The 22501-nt window shown below is 41.0% G+C and overlaps 2 protein-coding genes across 2 annotated transcripts in view; one reads left to right on the top strand and one right to left on the bottom strand.

The window, feature by feature from the left end:
- Positions 1-1218: 1218 nt before the first annotated feature.
- On the bottom strand, positions 1219-7932 carry LOC139932342 (excitatory amino acid transporter 3-like). Its single transcript, XM_071926081.2, has 13 exons — positions 7788-7932; positions 6849-6989; positions 6243-6335; positions 5315-5429; positions 5058-5100; positions 4900-4950; positions 4585-4766; positions 4128-4235; positions 3551-3673; positions 2941-3135; positions 1967-2101; positions 1730-1864; positions 1219-1474 (listed from the first exon to the last, which is right to left on the bottom strand). The coding sequence occupies exons 1-13, from the start codon at positions 7930-7932 to the stop codon at positions 1219-1221; spliced, it is 1722 nt and encodes a 573-aa protein (XP_071782182.2).
- Positions 7933-9791: 1859 nt separating this feature from the next.
- rap1gds1 (RAP1, GTP-GDP dissociation stimulator 1) overlaps positions 9792-22501 on the top strand; it is a 31250-nt gene continuing 18540 nt past the window's right edge. Inside the window, exons 1-5 of the mRNA XM_071926094.2 lie at positions 9792-10089; positions 11732-11839; positions 14919-15041; positions 16563-16688; positions 22265-22411. Coding sequence (XP_071782195.1) covers positions 10086-10089; positions 11732-11839; positions 14919-15041; positions 16563-16688; positions 22265-22411 — 508 coding nt within the window. The 5' untranslated portion in view covers positions 9792-10085. The remainder of the gene's footprint in view (positions 10090-11731; positions 11840-14918; positions 15042-16562; positions 16689-22264; positions 22412-22501) is intronic.

Genomic DNA, 22501 nt, shown 5'->3' on the forward strand with positions numbered 1-22501 from the left:
AGACGCTGCTGATGGCAAGCGTTGCTGTGGAGGAGGCAGGGAGCGTGTGTGTGTGTATGTGTGTGTGTGTGACAGAGAGAGAGGAGAAGGAGGGAGGGCGATGCAAGCCTTTGACTCAGGTCACCTCCTCCCGCCTCCTCCTCCTCCACCCCCCCCCCACCACACACACACAAGGTGCCTCTGACATTTTCTCCTTTTCATGACTGCAGACAGGAGAGTTAGGACAGATTAAGCATCGTCGCTGAAGCCGGTTCTAAATGCCTGCAGCAGAGCCAGAGTTCACCCTGTGCACCTGATGTAAAATTCCATGACTTTTCCATGACTTTCCTTAATCAAGTCAGAGCGCTTCCATAACCTACAATGTTAATTCTTGGTTTGGTAATGTTGTTTTTATGTAGGTTTTCTACTCCAGTTGGGCTAAAAACCATCTAACGCAAAGAATGTTGGAAAAAAAACCATTCTGCTATATTCCTGTAAAGTGGTCAATTTGTAAAATTCCATGATATTCCCTGACTTTCCCTGTCTGGAATAGTAGTCTTTCACGTTTTTTTACTAACTGAGAGCGTTACAGGAGTCACCTGGCCATATTTCTCATGAGACTGGTATTCTTTTAGGTATCTCTTTAAAAATGTAAAGTTGAATCTGTTGTCTGACTGTGCTGCCACCTACTGTGCCACTGACAGCTCTCTCTCTCTCTCCCTCTCTCTCTCTCTCTCACACACACACACACACACACACACACACACACACACACACACAAACACACAAAATCCATTGCTGAAATCAGATATTTATTTACTGGCTTTGAAAACTACTGAATTGAAGAGTATACATTTCTGGCTAGAATTGACGATAGTATATTTGGAAAAAAAAGCAATATTAAAGTAGTTAACTAAGTATATTAAGTAATGTATATTAACTAGTATATATTAAGTAAATTAACTAAGTAAATGAAGTAAATTGTGCTATTAGATTTGCTTTGAAATTAGAGCAAATTAGAAGTATGACTTTAGATTAGCACTGGGCTTATCATCACTAAAACAGTAAAGTACATTGCCATGGACATAGCCATGGACATAGATTTCATATAAATTTCATAAAATAGGATATATGAGACATTTGTGCTCACTATATAAAGCTGAAACTAATACGATAACTCACAGCTACGAACATTAAATCAGACCTCAAACCAACAATTTCCAAACTGGGCTGTTCATTTCAAACGGCGGCCATTGCTTGAACGCTCTCGAAAGCCAGGCTGCTGCCGCTGCTGTTGCTGTCGCGGGATGGGCGGTTTCCTGAGCTGGACCGGCACTCTAGAGCGACCTGGCTGATGCTGACCCGGACCTGGCTGGGGCCGCCGGGATCGGCGATGGGCTGCGCGTCGATGGCACCGGCCTCCATCTGGGACAGTCTCCTAGTCAGGCCGACTCCCAGTGTCTCATCCCCCAGCACCTGAACCATGGTTTGGAGCCTGAACAGGAAGCGCAAACACAAGCATGTGTAGTGTACAGGTACAAAACAATGAGGCTGACTAGCATCTTGTACAACCCATCTATCAGACTAATAGGTTTGTTTGGTCTGGAAAAGGTCAATGTTTAGTAGGGTGTAGTAGGTAATTTCCAAGCTCTTCAAAACCTGGACATTACTAACATACTTACTTTCCATATATTCCTATATATGGTTGTAAACAGAAACTAAGACCATCCAGAGTTTCTGTTTACATCACCTTGTCGTATCCACTTGCGCAGCTTCTTCCACCACCATCTCATCCATTTTTTCCAATTCCTTCATGGAGAGTTTTTGCACAATTGCCACACCGATGCTGTCTCCGAGGACGTTGATGGACGTGTTGCAACGGTCTCTGAAACATGCAAACCACAGAAAATGTGAAAACAGAGGATATCTGCTATACCGCATTTTGCTTGATAGGAACTTTATTTCCAGAACTGCAGGTTAAACTTACAGCAGCCATTCTGTAGCGATGAGAAGGGTGGCGTCCCTCACGGGTAAATCGACTGCTGTCAGGACCAGCAGAGTGGTCACCGCTCCTGCAGCCGGGATCCCTGCTGATCCTATGCTGGACGCTGCTGCTGTTACACTGCAGTTGAAAGGCAGGAGCATCATCAAAGGCCATGATGGCTAGACTGGATCTTAAACTCTTAATAAACCGCACCATAACCTGTTAGATCTAGGTCTTTAACGCACAAACCAACTAGCCTAGTGAATGTGCATGATTAACAATGTAGAAGCACAAAAATGTCCTTCTTCTATCAGTTGCAATTTAGAGAAAATGTGTTTAGATGCACTTCACATTTGTGCGCCACTGTATTTCAAAGTCTTGACATGCTGACCTCCTGAATTGTCCCATTTGTGAGGTTTTCAGATAAAGTAAGTTCTGTTAATTGTTTTTTCCGCGACACATACAGTGCTTTTGGCTGTTTTCTACACAACTGAGTCCAACAGATAATGGCAAGTGGTGTATAAATCTTTTTCACCTAAGGTTATCAACAGACATGGGTCAAACGGCACTTCAAAATGATTTTTTGCGTTTTTTATCCCGCGTGGAGCACCAGATTGGTGTGCTTTACTATAGCAGGACAATGCGGATAGTTGTAGAGTTGCTTATGTGTAGTCCAAAAAAATTACATTTGACAAAATACAATAGAAGCATTTTGTGCCGAGACCTTATGAAAAGAGTATTGAGGATGGACAGCGACATATACAAAAAAATATATATTACTAGTTACACTAAAATCACTGTGCTGCTTGCATATTTGTGTAGTATGTAATTCAACACTAACGCCAAATAACATAAGTAATCAAAGTCAACTGTCTTTTAAGCAAAACCATTTTTCTAACCCTCTCACTTTTTTTCAATGAATAAATAAAACTATTTCAAGGGAGAGTGAACAAAATAATTGGATAAGTGTCACTTACCCAATGATAAATATCTGAGCCATGTCAAGTTTGATATTATTGAGCTGAGCGATAAAGAGGGCCGCCACTCCTTCGTAAAGGGCCGTTCCGTCCATGTTGATGGTGGTGCCCATGGGCAGCATGAAGCGAGTGATTCTCCTGTCGATCATGTTCACCTCCTCGCAACATCGGAACGTCACCGGCAGAGTTGCAGCGCTTGGAGACACATTGCACCCTTTGTTAGTTCTAGAGAAGGTTTTATCTAAAAATCCAGCTGTCTTATCAGTCTAAATCACAAAGTGGGGCTGCAACAGAGAAGAGGGTCTCATCCACATATTCACCTATCTTCCCAAATTAAATTCTGGTGTTGGTATGGTCACTTATGGGAAATCTCCACATGCTGGAAGAGACTAATTGAAACTTAGGAGTCAATCATGTTCTGTATTTAGAACTCGCCAATACAATAAAGTCATTTTAGTTCTTTTCACTTCAAGTTGAGTGCCTTGGTTTCTCGTATCCTCCTAGCTAATATATATATCCTCTCTTCTTGTTTGGTACAGTTGATAGTTTCAAGACGCTCTCCAGTCCTGTTGTCCTCTACACTATGACACTGTACTGTAAATCCTTTTACCTGGATGAGATGAGCAGTGCAGTCAGCAAGGCAGGAGCCATCCCCCAAATCATTTTATAGGGGTTATTTCTCACAAAGAAGAAAAACATTGATGGTAGAGTTATTGCGCCGTGAATTAAAAGCCTGGAAAGAAGAGCAAAAATGACACAATGAATCCTGATTATCTGAATTGAACTCACAATAGCAAATAAGAGTGTTTGTGCATCCTCTGTGCAACGTCTAGGTGGGAAAAAGGATAGTGTTGCTAACTTTCTTCCAAGGAAAGTAGCTTTCGGCTGTTCAAAAAGTCTCCAGAAGTTGCCAGATGGCATCGCCAATTTGCATATGAATATAATTGCTCCAGCCCCCGATCCATTCCAAGCAGTGCAAAAGTACGTGCATTGGCATCAGGTGTGCTGATTTGCTGCCATATGCTTTGGGAGTCAAGACATTAACATTGTTCCCCGTGGTCTGAAAAAGTTGCTAGTATATATGTCACTAGTTGCTTTTGAGAAATGATGTTGCCATGAGGTTCTGAAAAGTTGCTATATCTAGCAACAAAGTCACCAAGTTGGCAACAGAGTAAAGGAGAACTTACCCCAGAATTACAGTTACTATGAACTTTCCAAGTTTGTAGACAATATCCCAGTTGTCAATTTCAACAATGTGGCTGGCAATCATGAATGTTACCCCAACTGGCATGTAGCTGGAGAGGAAACAACACACAGAATGAAGATGGAAGAAATCAAAGTGAAGAATTACTTTTGGAAACCAAAACATGAATAACAATAATTATTTGCATTCCCTTAGAACATTTTTCAATAGTTATAGTAATAACGGAAGAGTAGAAAAGTGAAAGATGTTAACAAGACAGTTTCGCTATTTTTAATGGCAATGACCAAAGCAGGAAAGCCCCTACTTTTTAGATTCAGTGTTTTGAGCATATACTGTCGTTTTCCATGGCAGGAACTTTATTCCTGTTCATTTTTCTCATTTAGAATATGTGTATTATAGTGACTATGCTGAGGTTCTAAAAACGACATGTTTCACTTTACCTCATTACTATTTGAACCAAAATTTTGGTGGCCCCGTTGAGGGCGGTGAAAAAATCAACAAGGATTTTCCCTCTTTCTCCCATTTTTCCAATGACCACGCCGAAAATCAGACAGAAGATGATGAGGCCCAAAATATTGACTCCTGCAACGTCTTCGCCCACAAGCGTCACTTCCGTGCCATTCTGAAACAAGATGGCAGAGTCAGAATGATTTATGATGGATTATCAGCGTCGATGTAAACTTCACAAAAGCATCTTCAAAGTGACAAGGGGGAAAAGGTTCATTTACCACTTCCAATCCCATCATTTGCAACACGGGGCTGTTTTCGTCGACTTCCACCTCAAACTCCTTCCTTTCCGTCTTGTACTGAGATAAACACATTCACAGCTTTAATATTACATTGTCTCCATCATGGAAAACAGGCCAAATGGGTGGTAATAATTAGCCTACTGGAATCAAATCAAACATCATACCTGTTGGAAGCAAGCCTCAACCAGATTAGATGGCACCATATTCCTAAAAAGAAGAAATAAAAGCCAAACACAACATCTGTCTTAAGTTTGTCTGACTTTGTAGAACACCTTCCATATCATTTCTGGTTAAGAAAAGCACTGATGAGTTGATTCTGAAACGGCACTGACCGGCCTACAACCTCGCTGAATTGGAAAATGCGTAGAGAAAACAGAAGGGAGGTGGAGTGAGAAAACAAGTCTATACGCTGCCTTCACACCTCAGGAGATCCAACATGGCGTCCACTGTGGAGATGGTTTCCTCGCTGTCACCTCTCTCACCCGTACCGACACTGTAAGTTACTCCAGGCTTGATGATCTGTACCAATACTAGACCTGCAAGAAAAACAATGGCATGCATGCTACAGCTTTTCCATATGGGAAAGAGAAAAACACTGGAGAATGTCTTATTTCACAATTCTAAAGTGCTTTACATGGTGTAAAAAAACATACAGCAAAGTCAGAACAAACAACAAACAAGGCAGGAAGAAAAGAAAACAATGAACGGAATTTTTCAAATAAATAATTTCTGCTCATACAATAAGTTGACTGATTGTAAACAACTTTCTTTTACAGATTGGTCTGGAATGAATGTTTACACTAAGTAATAAATAATATAATCCAACATGTTTGTGAATTTGTGTTAACTCTGTCCTGTATTAATCTAAGAGTGGACATGCATGTGGGTCAAACTAACTGTGACCAACTGGAAGTTTCAGTAATGTAGTTAATACAACATATGAAAATCAAACCGACACTACTGCCGGTGCCATTCACATCTTTTGGTGAAACTACAAAATTCATGCCATTTGTCTTATTTTGTTTGCCGTACTTTCCAACTCTGCCTCGACTAGTTATCACTGAATGTAATGAATCTGTCATTACCACAACCAACCAAAATGAAATTTAAACTATCAATGGCGACAAAAATAAGAAGTCAGATTACTGTATTTTTAAATTTAGACACTTAAATTTCAGACATTTGACATTTTTTCAGGATCTGTGAATACGCTGTGAAAGCTAGTGGTGGCAATTGATCCACAGGATAGCCGATTTCACTGTTAACCAATTATGAGCTTGTATGGAGGAATGTGCACAAAAACATAAAAGTAACCCACATATTTGCGTGATGTATAGTATTTCTCTTACCAATAGTCACAGCTAGAATAGTTGTTGAGATGAAGTACACTGCTGCACGTAGAGCCACTTTTCCGGAGACATCAGAGTTCAGAGCAGCAACACCTATATTAAAAATGACATCAACATATCACTGTTAATTGTGATACCTTGGTATAATTACAGTAAACAAATAAGACGATGGTGGAGACGATTGGTAGCCTCTATCTCACACCAGTGGTTTTGTTTGAAGAGGATAAACGTGTTACAAGTGATTTTTCCATTGGCCTTTCACTCCTTCCATCACTCCTTCCACCATCTGCCATTACCAGAAACTCTGAAAGCTTAACTCCGTTTGCGCCCTCTTCCTATTTTGTGCCGTAAAGCAATCCAGTAGATTTCCCGCCAAATCTGATCCAGTGTCACACGAAAATGCATTGTAGAGAGTTTGTTTACTGTAATTACACTAATGTCTAAAAATGAGTGAGACAATGATTTATTGACGTTAAAATGCTACACATAGTCTATAGCATGCTTATACCTGTTTTCACAATCATCTTTAATGACTAGTCCTATAGGAAACACATTTTTTTCCTAATATAGCAGTGTAAAAGAGGGAGAGGTAGACCTGGTGCTTACCTGTTATCATACTTGAAACAACCAGAGGGAGGATAACTAATTTAAGCATCCGCATCAACAGTTCCCCTGGAAAGCCTATGTAGAATTTGCTCAGTTCTGTGAGGGGAATGTGGTCTCTGATAATCAGACCCAAAGCAATCCCTGTGAGACAAGAACATACAAATATTGGAGCTTCAACATTGATATAAACACGGCAAAAAGGTTTCAAATAGCTATGAACAGGGATGTAAACAAACTCATGTAAGCTATGGATAGGGTGTTTTAAGGGGGGGAAAGCATGAATAGATGCTTTTTATTTGCCTTATAATGACCACTGCCTGTATGTCATAGTTTACCTTTTTATTTACCACTATATCACTGGCTGTGAATCATTTCATAATGGCTACCATCTTAGCAATAGGAAAAAGTCTGAGGAATTAGGCAATAGTTTGCATTTACAGGAATAAGAATAAGAACTGAACAGTTTTCATCCAAGCAGTGCTCTAATACACTGGTTCTACCCTACCAGGTAGTTAATTGCATTCACCTGGCAGAACACTAACATGTTCCAGGGCTTAAGCCTATACATACAATTAAGAGTTGACTTAATGAATAGTAATGACTTAATGGAGTAATGAATATATATGTGAAGTGTATTTTAAAAAACATCCAGTAGGTGGCCATATTGTCTGATAAATGGAACAATAAGAGACTTGACAACCTCAACTGCAATTCCTACAATTTCCAAGTGGCGTCAGACTTAAAAAGACAGATGGAGCATGATTACTTAAGGAGAATCTTCAGTGAAAACAGTACAGGATCAATTTTATTCATTGTTGATAGTGGATTTTTGGTCTAAGCTTTCCTGAATCGGCCACACTGACGTTAGTAATGATTTTAACCTCCATTTCTCTAAATGCAGTGGGTTAAACTGTAACCTGGCTTCTAGTTACCACTTACCCAGGACAACAGCAGCAAGCATGGAAATTAGAAATTTATTCCTCAGAAGTGCCTCTCGTACATGCCCCCTTTCGTAGCAACACCCATTATTGCTCTTGTAATCCATGTTTTCCTCCACGGTAACCACTCCGTAGTCTTTGTTCATGTTGCCAAATCTTAAATTAGCGTTTTACAATTACGTTAGCTAGCTAGCAAATGTAACCAAGCTAGCACAGACCCAGATAAATTCAGTTCAAGTGAAGTAACGTTAACCCATCAAGTTTAACATACAATTTTAACAGTAAAGTAAGAGTTTGGCATAAATATGTTTATAAATTCACTAAACCGAATATTTTGAGTGGATATTTACATAGCTAGCTTGACGGTTGGTTAGAGCAATTTCTAGTAAAGAAAAGTTAGCTGTTGGTTGGATTTAACGTTATCCAGCAGTGACAGTTGACCATCGAACGTTATGATGCATTTAAGCATGTGGGAAAGACGGGAAAAGACGTTGAATATTCGGAAAAGCGGCCGCCACCTTCTTTAATGACCTGGGTTCCACAAGTATGATTCCCACTGATACCTGTTGATAAATTTCCTACTGACTTTCTCCTTAGACAGTTCAGAAAATCTTTGCATAAAGAGTTTTAAACTATGACCCAAACCAACCAGCTACCAGTATTCAGAAATATGCTATATATATGAAAAACGCAAAAAAGCAAGGGTACTAGACTGTACATAATGTTTTTAAGAGGAATTGAACTACTCATCCCATACAGCATTGCAAGTGATGTCGTAGATTCCATTTCCCTTTGTAGTGCTGAAACGATTATTTGATTAATCTATTAGTTGATCAACAGAAAATTAATTGATTATAATTTTGATGATCTATAAATAGTTTTACTCATGTATCAAGTCAAAATACCAAACATTTTCTGGTGACAGCTCCACAAATACTAAGATTCTCTGCTTTTCTCCGTTTCATACCATAAAATCAATACATTTATACATACATATATATTATGTACCCTATATATAGGCTATCTATCTCTCTATCTCTCTATCTATCTATCTATCTATCTATCTATCTATCTATCTATTATTATTATTCCCACCATATGATTACATTCATTCTAATTTATGACAAGACTGGGTTAAATTATTCTATAATTAACGGCTTTAATTATATTTCATTTTTAATTAAATTTAATTTATGTCATACAGATTTAAGTCAGCTTAAAAAGTTGGTATACCCTTTAACTGAGTGTAGGTGGGTTTACCCTCCACTACATCCCTAATTATGTCCGTCATGTCCGGTCATTTTCTACATACATCAAACATTATTATTCCTATTTCATGTTTTCACTGTGGTGTGGCACTCATTAGTTCAACCAAATCAGCATAGCAAGCATATATTCTCCCCCCCCCCCCTCAAAAGTGACAGATTTGATGCTCTTAATGTGAAAGTCAAATTGCTTCACTTCCGGTATTATTCTGGAGAACAATGACAGCTTGACTCTGCTGTATAGTACTCAGCCTTAGGTGCGTCAAGTTAGCTAGAGTTCCGTAGAATGCGACCCAAAGTACAGCGGTTTTATCTTCAAAATAAATGCAAGATTTTTTTTATGTAATAACAAAAATCGTAGTACCGTGAGAAGTAATACTCATTGGAATCATTGGAATAAATAGAGTGAAACTACTGCTGTTAAGTAAGCGTTTTTTGCAAAATGTATTTTTCACAGCATACATTAATAGCCATATGCAAGATGCCATTAATTCAGGGTTGGCAAAAATATACAACACCAAATCTCACTTCTAAAGGCTTTTGGAACAATTGCGCCCTACAACTCCCCCCTTGAATTATTACTTTATTTTCACTTCTTTTCTTTGTACTTAAAAATGTTGAAACGCGTTCCTCAATAAGGGATCTTATTTTGAAGCTTGTGACCGGAAGTTGTACTTTTCATCCTGGCTGCCTTGACTGTGGTATCTCAGACTGAGCCTCAGTCACCCAGCGGAGAGCCAGCAGAGTCTGACTGGTGGTGCGAATATGAGAGGAAGCCAGATGTGTTAACCTGGCAGTCTACCGGTCTACAGGCCGCTGTACAACAGCATCCAGCCTCATCTGAGCAGGACTGCCCGACTGGCCTGCTGGCTGCTGCTGCGGAGCTAGCTAGCTAACCTCAGCCCGCTAACTTTACCAGCTTAGGGGACGAACCGTGTGGGTGAAGCGGGGCCTCCGGCTGGTACGACCAGGCTCACAGCTGCCCTGGATAGCTTTACATCCTGGTTTATTTATCGGAGCAATATCCTACTGAGATGGGTAAGTAGACAGCTAGCTAACCAGCTAATTCTGAGCCGAGCTAGCTAGCTTAGTTAGATGAAGTGGTCTCCAACATACATAGTTAACATACCAAAGAGAATAATGCCTGCACACTGTCAGTGGATGGTCGATGTTTTTTTGAAGCATTATGGCAGTGGGTTAGCCCTGGTAGTTCTCGTTTACTCGACCAGCAGTCATAATTTAAATGTAACTTTAAATTGTGTGTGTGTGTGTGTGTGTGTTGCTTGCCTCAGTGCTCGGGGTGGGGTAGCTGCCCTGACTCTTCCCATCCACTATCTGCTGCTCTCTTAGTGGCGGTGAAGGATTTCTCATGGCAGTGCTAGCTCCATACATAATATTCATTCTTATTGCATCCATAGCTTTGCGATGCAATTCAGTGTGGACTTGTAATGGCTTTGCTTGAGGGTCTCAGTTGTTGCTAAAGATGAATGCACATTCCCCCGAAACGGCAGTGTTGTTGATGGTGTAGATGGCAGTCCTCCATCTCCACAGCTGTTATGCAATAAGATCCAGCAGCCCACTCTCCATCGCTGCCTATGCTGCACTGCCCTCTCAATAATTTTACTGTTACTACTGGTTACTGATGCAGACCCAAATTGGTTACTAATTACATAGGCACAGGCCTGACTGTTTGCATAGTCTTGCCTCTGGACGGTATTTAATACAGATTGGTGACAAACTTGCTGTAGAGTCGATAAGTATTACATTGCATCCATCTCTTTCAGATCTCATTTGCCATATAAATGAAGAAAAAAAAGATATCTCACGGGGCAGTCGTCACTCATCAATGGCAGCCTGAGCAATTGTTGTTTGACAGTTTATAAAGTGATTTCACGAGGTCTGATTCCAGTCCTGATCACACGTGTCAGTGGACATCAGGCATCCGTGGACGGATGGGCGTGCGGGTTGTGCAACGCACTGGCAGCTGACAGCAACATCCAGGCCACTGCAACGTTCGCCTGCCGTCCTTACGTAATGTGTTACCTGGTTCAGGCTTGAAGGAAGTAGTGCGTGTTACGTTTCCGGTTTGTTTGGAATAAACAGGAGAAGAACTGGGTGGTTAGCGTGAGCAGCGATAGCCACCATGGCTGAACAGACAAGGAAGAGAGCGCCACCTACAGAAACTCAACAGAAAAACGAAGGAAAAAGATGTCACAGTACCGGATACACTGTTTGATTGACAGGTGATCTCTGGGAAGTGCAGTGCAGAAACACCACAGCAACGAGCGCTGAGAACCAAAGATGGACACTAAATAAAAAAAAACACTTAGCAGCAAAGACAGCAACAAAATCCCCCCCAAAAAAAGAGAATCTGGCGGATTACCACTTTAAGTCTCTGGAGCTGTACGTTCCCCTGCTGGCCTGTGATCAAATCCCACCAGATTCTTCACGCCTGTGTCTCTCCCACTGTGTCCTTGTCAGCTTTCCTGTCATCTCACTAAATATATAAAAAAAATATTTAAGTGGCGATGACTACCAGCCTTCCGTTTAAAAAGAAAATGCATAAGATGAAGCGCTGAACGCCTATTTCCCCGTAGAAGACTGCATGTTTGCATTGAAACAAATGCCTGGACATTTGCAGATATGTTCTTTCACTCATGCATGTGTGTTTTTTTTCCAGACAACCTGAGCGAAGCCCTGGAGAAGCTGAAGCTGGCCTCTGCGGACAGCGCCACCGACAGTGTGGAGAGCTGCCTGGACTGCCTGCTCAAAGCTCTAGCCCACAACAGTAAGTACCGCCTGATTTCCAGACCCCAAAACGTAAGGGTTTATGGGTAGAAGGAGACGGATGTTGACGTCCGACAGCCAGCAGTTCCTCATGCTTGGAAAGCCTAGAATAACAAAAAATGATATACTGGAAAATGAAATAACTCGGAAAGGTACGGCATTGTTTTTCTGCGTTATAAGCGTTTGTTGTTCACATAAACGAGATTCAGACGGTGACAGAGCGTTTATTTAGAATGCAAATTTCATTGCAGTTATTATACAATGGGGAGGGAAAGTGTCAACTTGCGCCATCTGCTGGTTGCGTTCAAAGAAAACCAAAATTCACCACCGATTTTCCCATAGGGGGATTTGCAATGATTGATTATAAATTAGTAACAGCTTGAACTTTGATATAGCAGACATTCTGTGACACTAATACACATCAACTATGAATGAGATGAAACAACATAATTTCTTCGCAAAGGTATATAGATGCATGTACAAAAGAACTACAACCATAGCTTTGCTGCTGCGCTAAATGATTGCAGTGGACTGTGGCAGTGATGTCATCGGTTTTGGAAAAATTGCGTTTTAATGCCACCAGATCATTTGAAACACTGAGATAACAACCAGTTTCACAGGTAATAGAGGTGTAATCGCACCTCATGCTGTGTATTTGAAATGTGCGAACCATCCAGTTCATTTTTATAGCCAGTTTGAACACAAACAGCAGGGGGCGACATGACGACTTTCCCTCCTCATACTCTATTTATATTCTGCTGTGCGTTTTCAATTAATGCACAATAGGAATGGGATGATATATCGAAATTCAATATATCGCAATACAAAAATGTGACGAATGTGTGTATCGTGGAGCAGAAAAATAAATCGCGATATTAGCTGCATTTATTCTGCTGTAGTAATCACAAATGAGACGCTTGAACATCACAATTTCACAAACTCTCCATCCATATTATATTATTGTCATGAATGACAATAATATAATGTAATGAAATTGTTGTTTACATTCTAGCAGCCAGTGGCATCTCTAGAAAGATTTGTGGCTCAGAAATAAACAAAATTCTGCAGTCAGACTTTGTTGTCACTGAACTTTGATTTATTAAATCGTATCGTGGTTGTTGTACTACCTGCCTCCCATTGTAACTGAAGTATTCATGCAACATAGAGCCAGTGTGAGAGTGTCTGTGTTTTGGTCGTGCCTCCAGTCTTTCCTCACCGCAGTCCACAGCTCCTGCCCTAGATATTCCAGGCATGGTAATAGGCAAGCTGCTCTTTCACTACTTTGAACTAAATCAATATACTTCTTTTGTCTTGAAATGGACCTGTCAGGGACACCGTTAGGCTGGGCTAATTGATTGTTGGTGAGTAGGGCAGGAACGTAATATTTTTTGTGACTCTGCAGGCCACAGTAGCTGGTAAATTCCCAATTTCATCAGCCAGTTTCAATATATTACCATTGTTTATTTTGTCTCCATCTTTGGTTCTCAGCCTCATTGCTGTGGTGTTTCTGCACTGCTCTTCCCAGAGATCACCTGTCAATCAAACAGTGTGGGCGGAGCTTGGATTTTCTGTTGATGCAGTTTGAGTTTCTCTTTTCTCTGTCTGTTCAGCCATGGTGGCTATCGCTGCTCATGCTAACTACCCAGTTCTTCTTCTGTTTATTCCAAACAAACTGGAAACATAAAACGCATCACTTCCTCACATCGCCCCATGCTAAGGTGATGACATCAGGCGGGGGGGGAGGGGCTTGTTTTCAACAACATAGATTTCAGATAAACATTTTTTGCCTATAACTACTTATTGACTTAATAAAACAAGTTAAAAGTGGGGAGTAAGGGCTTCGCTCGCTGCCACTGTTAGCTGTGGGGCTGTGTGTGTGTGTGTATGTGCGTCACTTACGGCTCGTCTCTTTCTCTCCACTAACTCGACTGAGCATTGTTCTCAATGCCTCTTATGCAATGTCGTTTTGGGTAATGGCTACATTGCAAGAGCACAATGTTATTTTAAAGATATTATATTGAAAAAGTCACATAGGCTCTGACATGGGTTGAATCGCTATTGTGTTATATCAATCTGCTATATGAAAATGTTGCAGATTATTACTTTAGATGTTTATTCTAACAGCACAACCTTTGTCAGCATTATTCTGTTGGAATAAACATTAAGCTTTATATCTGAGCACCATCATCATCCACTTTTGGAATAGTTAATTGTTCCACTACAATCAGCACCGGTGGCCTAATCTACAACACAAGGAGCTGCAATTGATTGGGTTCGAGAGCGTTTCTTTTGAACTAACTCCACTTTGGCAGGCGGCCAAGCCATTGATTTGGCTGCCGGTGGCAACCGTCCTCCCCGGTTGTTGTCGTTTCCAACTCTACATTCTAAATCGGAAAACGGTCGGAAAGGACGGTTCGCCCTCGCTGCTGTCTCCGCTCTCCCGGACTCAGCTGCGGCTACCAGTATCTGCCTAAAGCCTGCATTTTTTTGGGCAGCTTGTCAGTCTTGGCCAGACACCAGCTGGGTAATGTGTAGGTGCAGACGTCTTGCTGTCGAATGAGCAATTCCGCCGCGGCAGAGCTATTCTTACTTTGAGTCATCTCAATTACGAAGCACGTGGAACCCAAACCATGTGATAATAAGTATCATTTGAAAGAAAGCAGAGGCATTGTGAACTTAAAACTCTGTTAAGTCACTTTTTGTTGAATGCACAGCTAAGTATTTGCCTCCTGTTGTACTTGATGATGAACTGAAAACTTGATTTTTTGGCTGGTAAAAAATATTCTTGGCAAGTAAATACTTAATAACCAATATATATGACTACACATTTTATATAGCTGTAGACTCACTTTCATTTTGTTGTTATGAGGAATAATCTTCAGTTGTCGACTCTCATATTACTCAGCCGCTATCAGCAAACACCGCATGAACGGCAACCAAAACCTGCAAATATCAAGAAATGAAAGTCTGGGAAAAGGTCTGAAGTTTTTAAACTGAAAATGTGCAGGTACCATGTATTTCTGTACTCATTGATACGAAGGAAAGTGGCGTTCTTTCTTCTGTGGTTTCCTCCCCTGCAGACACGGAGGCCAGCGTGAAGATCCAGGAGATGGGCGTCCTTCCCCTGCTCCCCACCCTGCTGAGCCCGCAGTCCTCCTGCACCCCGAAAGTAGCCAACATCATAGCCGAGGTGGCCAAAAATGGTGAGGTTCGGTTTCCAAGCCCCATCCACCCAGGAACATCCTGAGTTTTTGTCAGTATTCCATTTTATTACACTCTACCTCACTCTCATCTTTGTGTTGTTTTGCCATACTGTCATATTTTCTTTATGAGTGTTAAATTGTTGAAACTGCTCCTGCTTCTTAAGCCAACAATGCAATAATTGGATTAGAGTTAGTTGTGTGTTTTATTCATCTAAATATTTGAAGAATCAGGTGGTATCATACATTTGATTGACAGGCCGTTTCAAACCTGGGTTAGTTTTAGCAGCCTCTCTTGGCATTTCAGACCTGTAAAAAACGAACCTAAGAACTCTTAACTTACATAACTGCAGTGTCGGAGAGATTCCATTTTCTCGAATCCTTCCGTGTAATTACACAAGGAGCTTTTAAAGGAGGAGAGAAGAAAAAAAAACGGAAGTGAATAGAAGTCGGGGCAAGAAAAGGTTAGGATAATGAATGGGTTTTTAGACGCTTGCAAGACGGCCCGGCTAATGATCGCTCCCCCCAGCACTCTACCAGGCTCTGGCAGCGACCCGCTGGCATTTATCTGTCACCGCTTGCGGAAATGTCTGCAAGCAGCCAAGTGACTGCTGGGTCCAAGACAACTGCCCTTGTATCAGACGGTTTTAGCTGATTTGATTCTTTAAAGCCGCACTAAGCAAGATTTTTATGTAAAAAAAAAAAAAGTGTAGCAGTGCAGTGTTAATATCAAACAGAAGGTACAGGTTTAACGCGACACATTCAGTGTCAGTTAGAGAATCAGGATCACAAAGTAGATTTAGGCTGCCACTACCTTATATATGGTATGAAGGTATTATCTCATTCAGCCCCACTGTAAAATACTCATACTAGTCATTGCTCTGCGCTGATGTTAGTGCACTGATACCAATTTATCAGAACTGATACCAGTGCTGATCCACATTTTACTCAATTTACAGTCATTCACGCCACTAGCATCAGCCCATTATAAAACAATTACAGCGGCAACGGCATGTATTTATTTGATCAATTATGCACAAACCGTTGCGTAACAGTCCTCGCTCAATTAAAATAATAATGATAAGTGATAATAATGAAGGAGAAAATAGGCTTCATAACATAGGCTGACAAATAGACAAACGCAGCTAAAGCTTTCACAGTTTCTAGTAATGGCCAGTGGTGGAAGGAGTGAAAGGCCGATGGAAAAATCACTTCCAAACATGTTCAGTAAAGACAAAGATGCCAGTAGGGGAAGGTGGGGTAGGAAGCAACGGGGTTTATGGGAAATGTAGTCTTAATTTGGAGAGATAGTAACAGTACCACTGGTGTGAGTTAGAGGCTACCGATCGTCTCCCCCATTTGTTTATGGTAAATATGCCATGGTATCACGATTAATTCAACAATGATATACTGATGTTTAAAAATAATATGTGTGCAATGTGGCAGGTGGGCGCTCTTAAATTCAACCGAGTTCCAAATGGAGACAGTTTTATGCCGACACATTATCCGGGCCTCTCTCCCCAGAGTTCATGCGGAGTCCCTGCGTCGAAGCCGGCCTCATCCCCCCTCTAGTTCAGCTGTTAAGCTCCGCCGACCAGGAGGTTCTGCTGCAGACCGGCCGAGCCCTCGGCAACATCTGCTACGACAGCCGTAAGTACAAAACCGTTCTCCTTCAGGAGCGCCGAATCCCACCTGGGCCCCGTCATCGTATTATCTAAGAAGATCCAAGAAAATAGACTTTAAACGGTGGAAACAAAAGCAATGCAAACATTCAGATCAATAAAAACAGTAGAAACAGAATACAAACAATTGTGGGGTTTCATAAACGCATGCGGCTGACAATTCAATACAATAAGTAGACTGTAAGAGTGGGAAGTATGGCAAAGAGTATGGATTACTTACATGTGTGGATTCAGATGTTACTAACAGTCCTGATTACTAAATATGAAAGCTGTGATCATATATATATAAAGTTTGTATAAGCATAACATTATGAAAATATAGAAATTCCAGTACAGTATGAAGTAGTGGAACCCTTGTGGAATGTGTCCGTATATATGCAAAATGTAACAATGAGAGCTGCTTTTGGACTACAGTAGACAAAGCTGTAATGTGTAGGAGGCACCAATAGAGGTTCAACCCTTTAAAGGAGTAATTCACCCCAAAATGAAAATTCTCTCATTATCTATTCACCCCCATGTGAGCCCCTGACCATCAAATGTCTCTAAACCACTTGTGCAGCATAATTGAAGTGTTTGGAGCCAAATAATTGCACTATGAGTCCAGTAGACCTCTACCTCATTATGTAATGTTATTTTACATAGAGGAAACAGTAACTTCCTCTTGTGTAGTATGGCAACTGAAACAAGGAAATGGGCTGATTCTGTGTTAGGGGTGTTAGTGTTTTGTATAAAGTAGGCGGAGCTTAAACGTGGGTGTGGTTTAGACTGAAATGTTAAAAATCCCCCAAATTCTTAGCTTTTTGCCCTTGCAGGCTAATCATTGCCATTGCTATTGTTGAGATATTAAAGCAGTAAACTTGTGGTTTTACAATGACTTAACAATAATAATGAAGTAAAAACCGCAACGTAGATGTTATGTAACCATAAACATAGGCTTTTATAAGCACAGCCATAAACGACCAAAGTCATAAACGATCATAAATGGGAAAAAATCTCCACCATGAACTTACTGCATGCTAATATGACCTGCATGAATATTCTGGGACACTAAACAGTCAATTACAGACATCTTCATTATGAACTAGCTTATGCTCTGAACTGAACAACCTTCAACCACCCCCCAGCCTATATATTTGGCTACTGTGCCCCTTCTCAAATGTCTGTAAGTTGTATGCAGTGAAGAGCAGTAGTCTGGAGCGATGGGGAGACACGATATCCCTGCTGTACTGAACAGACTGAGACGCCAGGGAGTCTTCATCCACTCCTCCAGTCAAACCAACTCCGCCTCACGAAGTCTATCAGCAGAGCAGATCAGACCCACCGGGACAAGAATTGGCCTCACCAATGCTAAATTAGTCATCAGAATAATAAGACTATTCCCGGAGCAAACAGAAAGCATACGAACAAGCCTCTCTCTCTCTCTCTCTCTCTCTCTCTGCCTCTTTCTCTCTCTCTCTGCCTCTCTCTCTCTCTCTTTCTTGTCGATATGGTAATAGAATTCGGGAACATCCCTATTTTGTATATAACTGGCCAGCCAATAGAGAGCTCGCTGTACTAGCACACACCACCCCCAACCTCCTCTATTGGCTGGCCAGCTGAAAACAGAATCAGCCCATTTCCTTGTTTCAGTTGCCATGCACCACAAGAAGTAGAAGTTACTGTTTCCTTTGCCTAGAATAATGCTACATAAAGAGCTAAATCTAGGCCTTTTGGACTTGCAATGCAATCATTTGGCTACAAAACACTGGGATTATACTGTACGAGCTGTATAGAGAAAGTTGATGGTCATTTTATTCCCTTTGTGGAACTCTAACTAACCAGACCTGATTCACTTCAATTGTTTGTTAGAAGCCTCAGATGGAACTGCAGTCGCTAACTCGTGTTGGTTTCGTGGCCGTACAAACTTCAATGGAGTTCCCACTGACAGGGCATAAAGACAGGATTCTCATTTTAGGGTGAATTGTTCCTTTAAAGACGAGATGAAATGAAAAATGCCTTTTTAACCCTTTTAGATCACATCCCCGGTCATACTGTGCACCTATTTAACAATATATGCCAAAAAAAATACCAAAAATCAATTTCATTGTATTCTTATATCAAAATTCAATCATGTTTTCTTCCTGTAAAACAAAATATGCCGTGTGCTTACGTAAGCATGCCCGTAACTAATTTCAACCAATAATATCATGACATCCACCCATCAATCAATCTTCAACTTTTAGCGCACAGAGCTAAGAGGCTAAGATTCATTAGTTAGCTAGCTAGCAGCAGCATGGTACTTCGGTGTGTCGTCGGGTGTTATGACACACCCACTTTTCAACGTTCAAATCAAATTCCTCCCAACGTTATGTCCCGCCTGTCTTTCCTGTTTCACTCGGAAATACGTCACGATACGGAAGTTAGATACTCTCGAAATGCCGTTTCATCTCGACTTTAAGGGCGTAGAAGGTGATTCACTTTGGAGAAGCTTTGAATACGAAGGTTGGAAATATTGTTTATATGACCAAAATGCATCTTAAAATTAACTTAAAATATGAAATACGCATGCATTCCAGGTGTTATCCATGCTAGCAGGATTAGCATGAATAGCAGGACTTCTTAGGGCGAGTTTATTCCTAGACTCAAACCCAAATCCTGTGACTGCTAATACTGTATGCAGCCTTGCTACAGATCTTGATGATGATGAACTACTATTCCAAAATGTCCAGTACAGCCTTATTTGCAGTTTAAAGGCTTGTAATGGCATATATCAGTGAGGAAACTCCACAATCGGAACGTGGCTTATAGAATAATTGTTTTATTTTAGCATTATTTTTATTTTAGTTTTTTTAGTTTTTTTGCAACCGTGCGTATTTTATTCTTTATGCCCATTCACTTAACTTAAGTGTTGGATGTTTGAAGTTGCTTCATCAAATATGAAGCATGGTTAGATGGAGGATTTCAAAATAAGTCTTCTTTAAAAGTCCCTGTCAAAATTGGTTTTAAATTAAAGGTGCTATTTGTAGCATTTTAACATCGGTAAAACATTGCCACTTTAATTTTGGTATTTTAGTGTAATTACTGTAAAGAAATGAGACCATTGCAGAGAAGATTGGCAGCCTCTTCCAGCCTCTATACTGCATTTTACATTGTGTGCCATTTGGCAGGAAATCTGCCCCATTGCTTTATGGCACAAAATAGGAAGAAGGCGCTGTCCTTCCAGCGCAAACAGAGCTAAATCTTTCAGAGTTTCTGGCAAAGGCAGATGGTGGAAGGAGTGAAAAGGCGGATGGGGAAAAATCACTTCCAACGTGTTTATCTTCTTCAGTAAAGAAAAGGGAAAACCTTTGACCGAAGAAGCAAAGATCCTCTTTGCAATAGGAAGCAACAGCTAGCACTAACAGTACCGGTGTGAGATAGAGGCTACCAATGATCTTGACTGTGGTCTCATTTGTTTACGGTAATTATACCAAGGCATCACAATTAATTTGACAGTGATTGACTGATGTTCAAAAATGCTGCACATAGCACTTTTAAAATGTGGCTGTACAGTCACTCAGTTGCCCTAACTTCTTTCCCTTGTAGTCGGCTGACAAGAAACAATGAGAATAGGTGAGCGTTGATCTCAGGGAAGAAAAGCAAGAGTTTAGGCCAGATATCGGAGCTGACTGAAGGAGGCTTTAATCGCAGCTGTCGATTCTGCCGCATAGTTTCTCCTCTTGTTGAAAAGTTGAATATCTGTGGCATCTGGTGGGATCTGACATTTGTTTGAGCTCAGGGGGGTCTCAGTACGTTAGTATGACTTTGTGGGAGGCATGCTGGGAGAGTCTGGAGCAGCAGCTGCTTGCTTCCTTAAAGAAACATACACACTGTAATATGGTCGACGTTGCCCTATTCGCTTGAGCAGAAGTCTTTATTGCCACTTGACCAGTGTCAGTGGGAATGGCTTTTGCTGCAGCATGATGAAACGGAATCCAACAGCTCTGCTACGTACAGTACATGGACACTTAATAAGTTGACACTAAATAACACATAATGGGTACAAAGCTGAATAAGCAATACATTTTAATATATCTCACGCTTTTAGACTTAACTGGAACCACTAAAGCTGGCTGTTGCTAATGGCCTCACAATACATTACATACAGCAATCCATATATAAAAATACTGAGACTATGATTATTAATTGTGAACAGCATTTTTTGATTCTGTGTTGTACAAGAGGGTCTTGGATAACTGGCCAAACATAGATCACATGACATCATGTCAAGATATTTCCAGCACAGCTAAAACGGAGTTTGATTGCAAAAAGATTTTCAGCGATCTAAAACATCAACGGTAAACATCAGGTTTTGGTGTCAGTCCCTCAGAATCAAAGAGCGAGGGCCTCTTTCTAGAGCCGCCATTTTGTACCAAGAGACGTTCAACAATCATACCTGGAGAAATCCATCGTAGAAGAGGAGAGAGACCAATTTCCCCACCGACAGTAGCCTCAATAGACCAGAATGCAATGCAGCCACAAGACATGTTGTGTTTTGAGGATGGGGCGCTCGCTATATTAATATGCCCATATACACCCATCTTTGATTGAAAGCAAGAAGTTCACACCCCTTCTCCGGGTTTTGTTGAAAGTTGTTTATTAAATGAATAAAAAATAATATTGCATTGCAAACTGCCACCCCCAAATGATTGGTCTAGTCAGCCAACTGATATAAAAATGATACTAATAAAAACATATTCACTAGTTGTAGTCCACTTCCATCATGTCAAAGGTGGCTAATATCATTTTTTTTAATAAAAGGCCAATATAGGCAAACTGATATATCGGTCTAAGCCAGTCCTTGGCTCTGAGGTTCGCTCCTGCTAAGGAAACGAGGGAAGCGATCCAAACCCGCTGTACTGTCGGCGATGGAGCCGGGAGACTATGAGAAGCGACCATACTGAGTGGGTTGACTCATCTAACGCTTCCTTTGGCAGCTCTCCTCCCAGACAAACCCCTTCCAGAAGCACTCCCGTGTATTTATCATCGCTGTAAGACACAGTATTAGATCCGAAAGGAACGGCAGGCCCGAAGCCTTCCAGCGTTTGCGGTAGAACACTTTCATTGTGGCGTGGGTATGTTTTTGAACTACACAGATCAACCCGAGTGTATCTTGAAGGCGGCTTCGGGCGCTTGTACATGCGGGATATGCTCTACATACATTGGACTATCGGCATAGGCTTTGCGCTTGTGTGATTTGTCGTTTTGATCCCGGAAAACCTTTTCTTCTGTCAGTGTAGGAGTCAGAACAGAGCCACTTCCCCATTTCTGCTTAAAGCTGTATACGGAGCGCAGTTCTGATGTTAATGCTTAAGATTTACTGTTTGTTTTCCCACCTCCCAAATTCTTATATTCAGTATTGTGACCGTTTTTATAATCTCATTTGATATTGATTTCTATGTTTTGCACTGCTTACTTAACGCTGCCTTCATTTGTATTTCTTTCAGGTTGTGGTTGTGTGATTTATTTCTTTATTTTTTTCTTTTCTTTGTGGTTGATTTATGTCCTGACCTCTTTGTTTTGCAGATGAGGGCAGGAGTGCAGTTGACCAGGCGGGAGGGGCTCAGATAGTAGCTGAACACATTAAGTCCCTCTCCCAAAATACTGAGCCGGACAATCAGAAGCTCTTGACTGTCTTTTGTGGCATGCTGATGAACTATAGCAATGATAATGGTAATGATCATCTTCCCCCCCGTAGAAGCACTGTTAACTAAACTCAACTAATCAGAGGATGTTTTATGTTTCATGCACAGACGACGTGTA

This window comes from Centroberyx gerrardi, chromosome 23 (assembly GCF_048128805.1).
Source record: "Centroberyx gerrardi isolate f3 chromosome 23, fCenGer3.hap1.cur.20231027, whole genome shotgun sequence".
Lineage (NCBI taxonomy): Eukaryota > Metazoa > Chordata > Actinopteri > Beryciformes > Berycidae > Centroberyx > Centroberyx gerrardi.

Coding starts and splice junctions, on each gene's coding strand:
- LOC139932342 (XM_071926081.2), bottom strand. CDS start 7,932: ATGAACAAAGACTACGGAGTGGTTACCGTGGAGGAAAACATGGATTAC. Junction 4,951..5,057: donor TTGAGGCTTGCTTCCAACAG/GTATGATGTTTG, acceptor TGTTTATCTCAG/TACAAGACGGAAAGGAAGGA. Junction 4,236..4,584: donor TTGGTTCAAATAGTAATGAG/GTAAAGTGAAAC, acceptor TTTCCTCTCCAG/CTACATGCCAGTTGGGGTAA.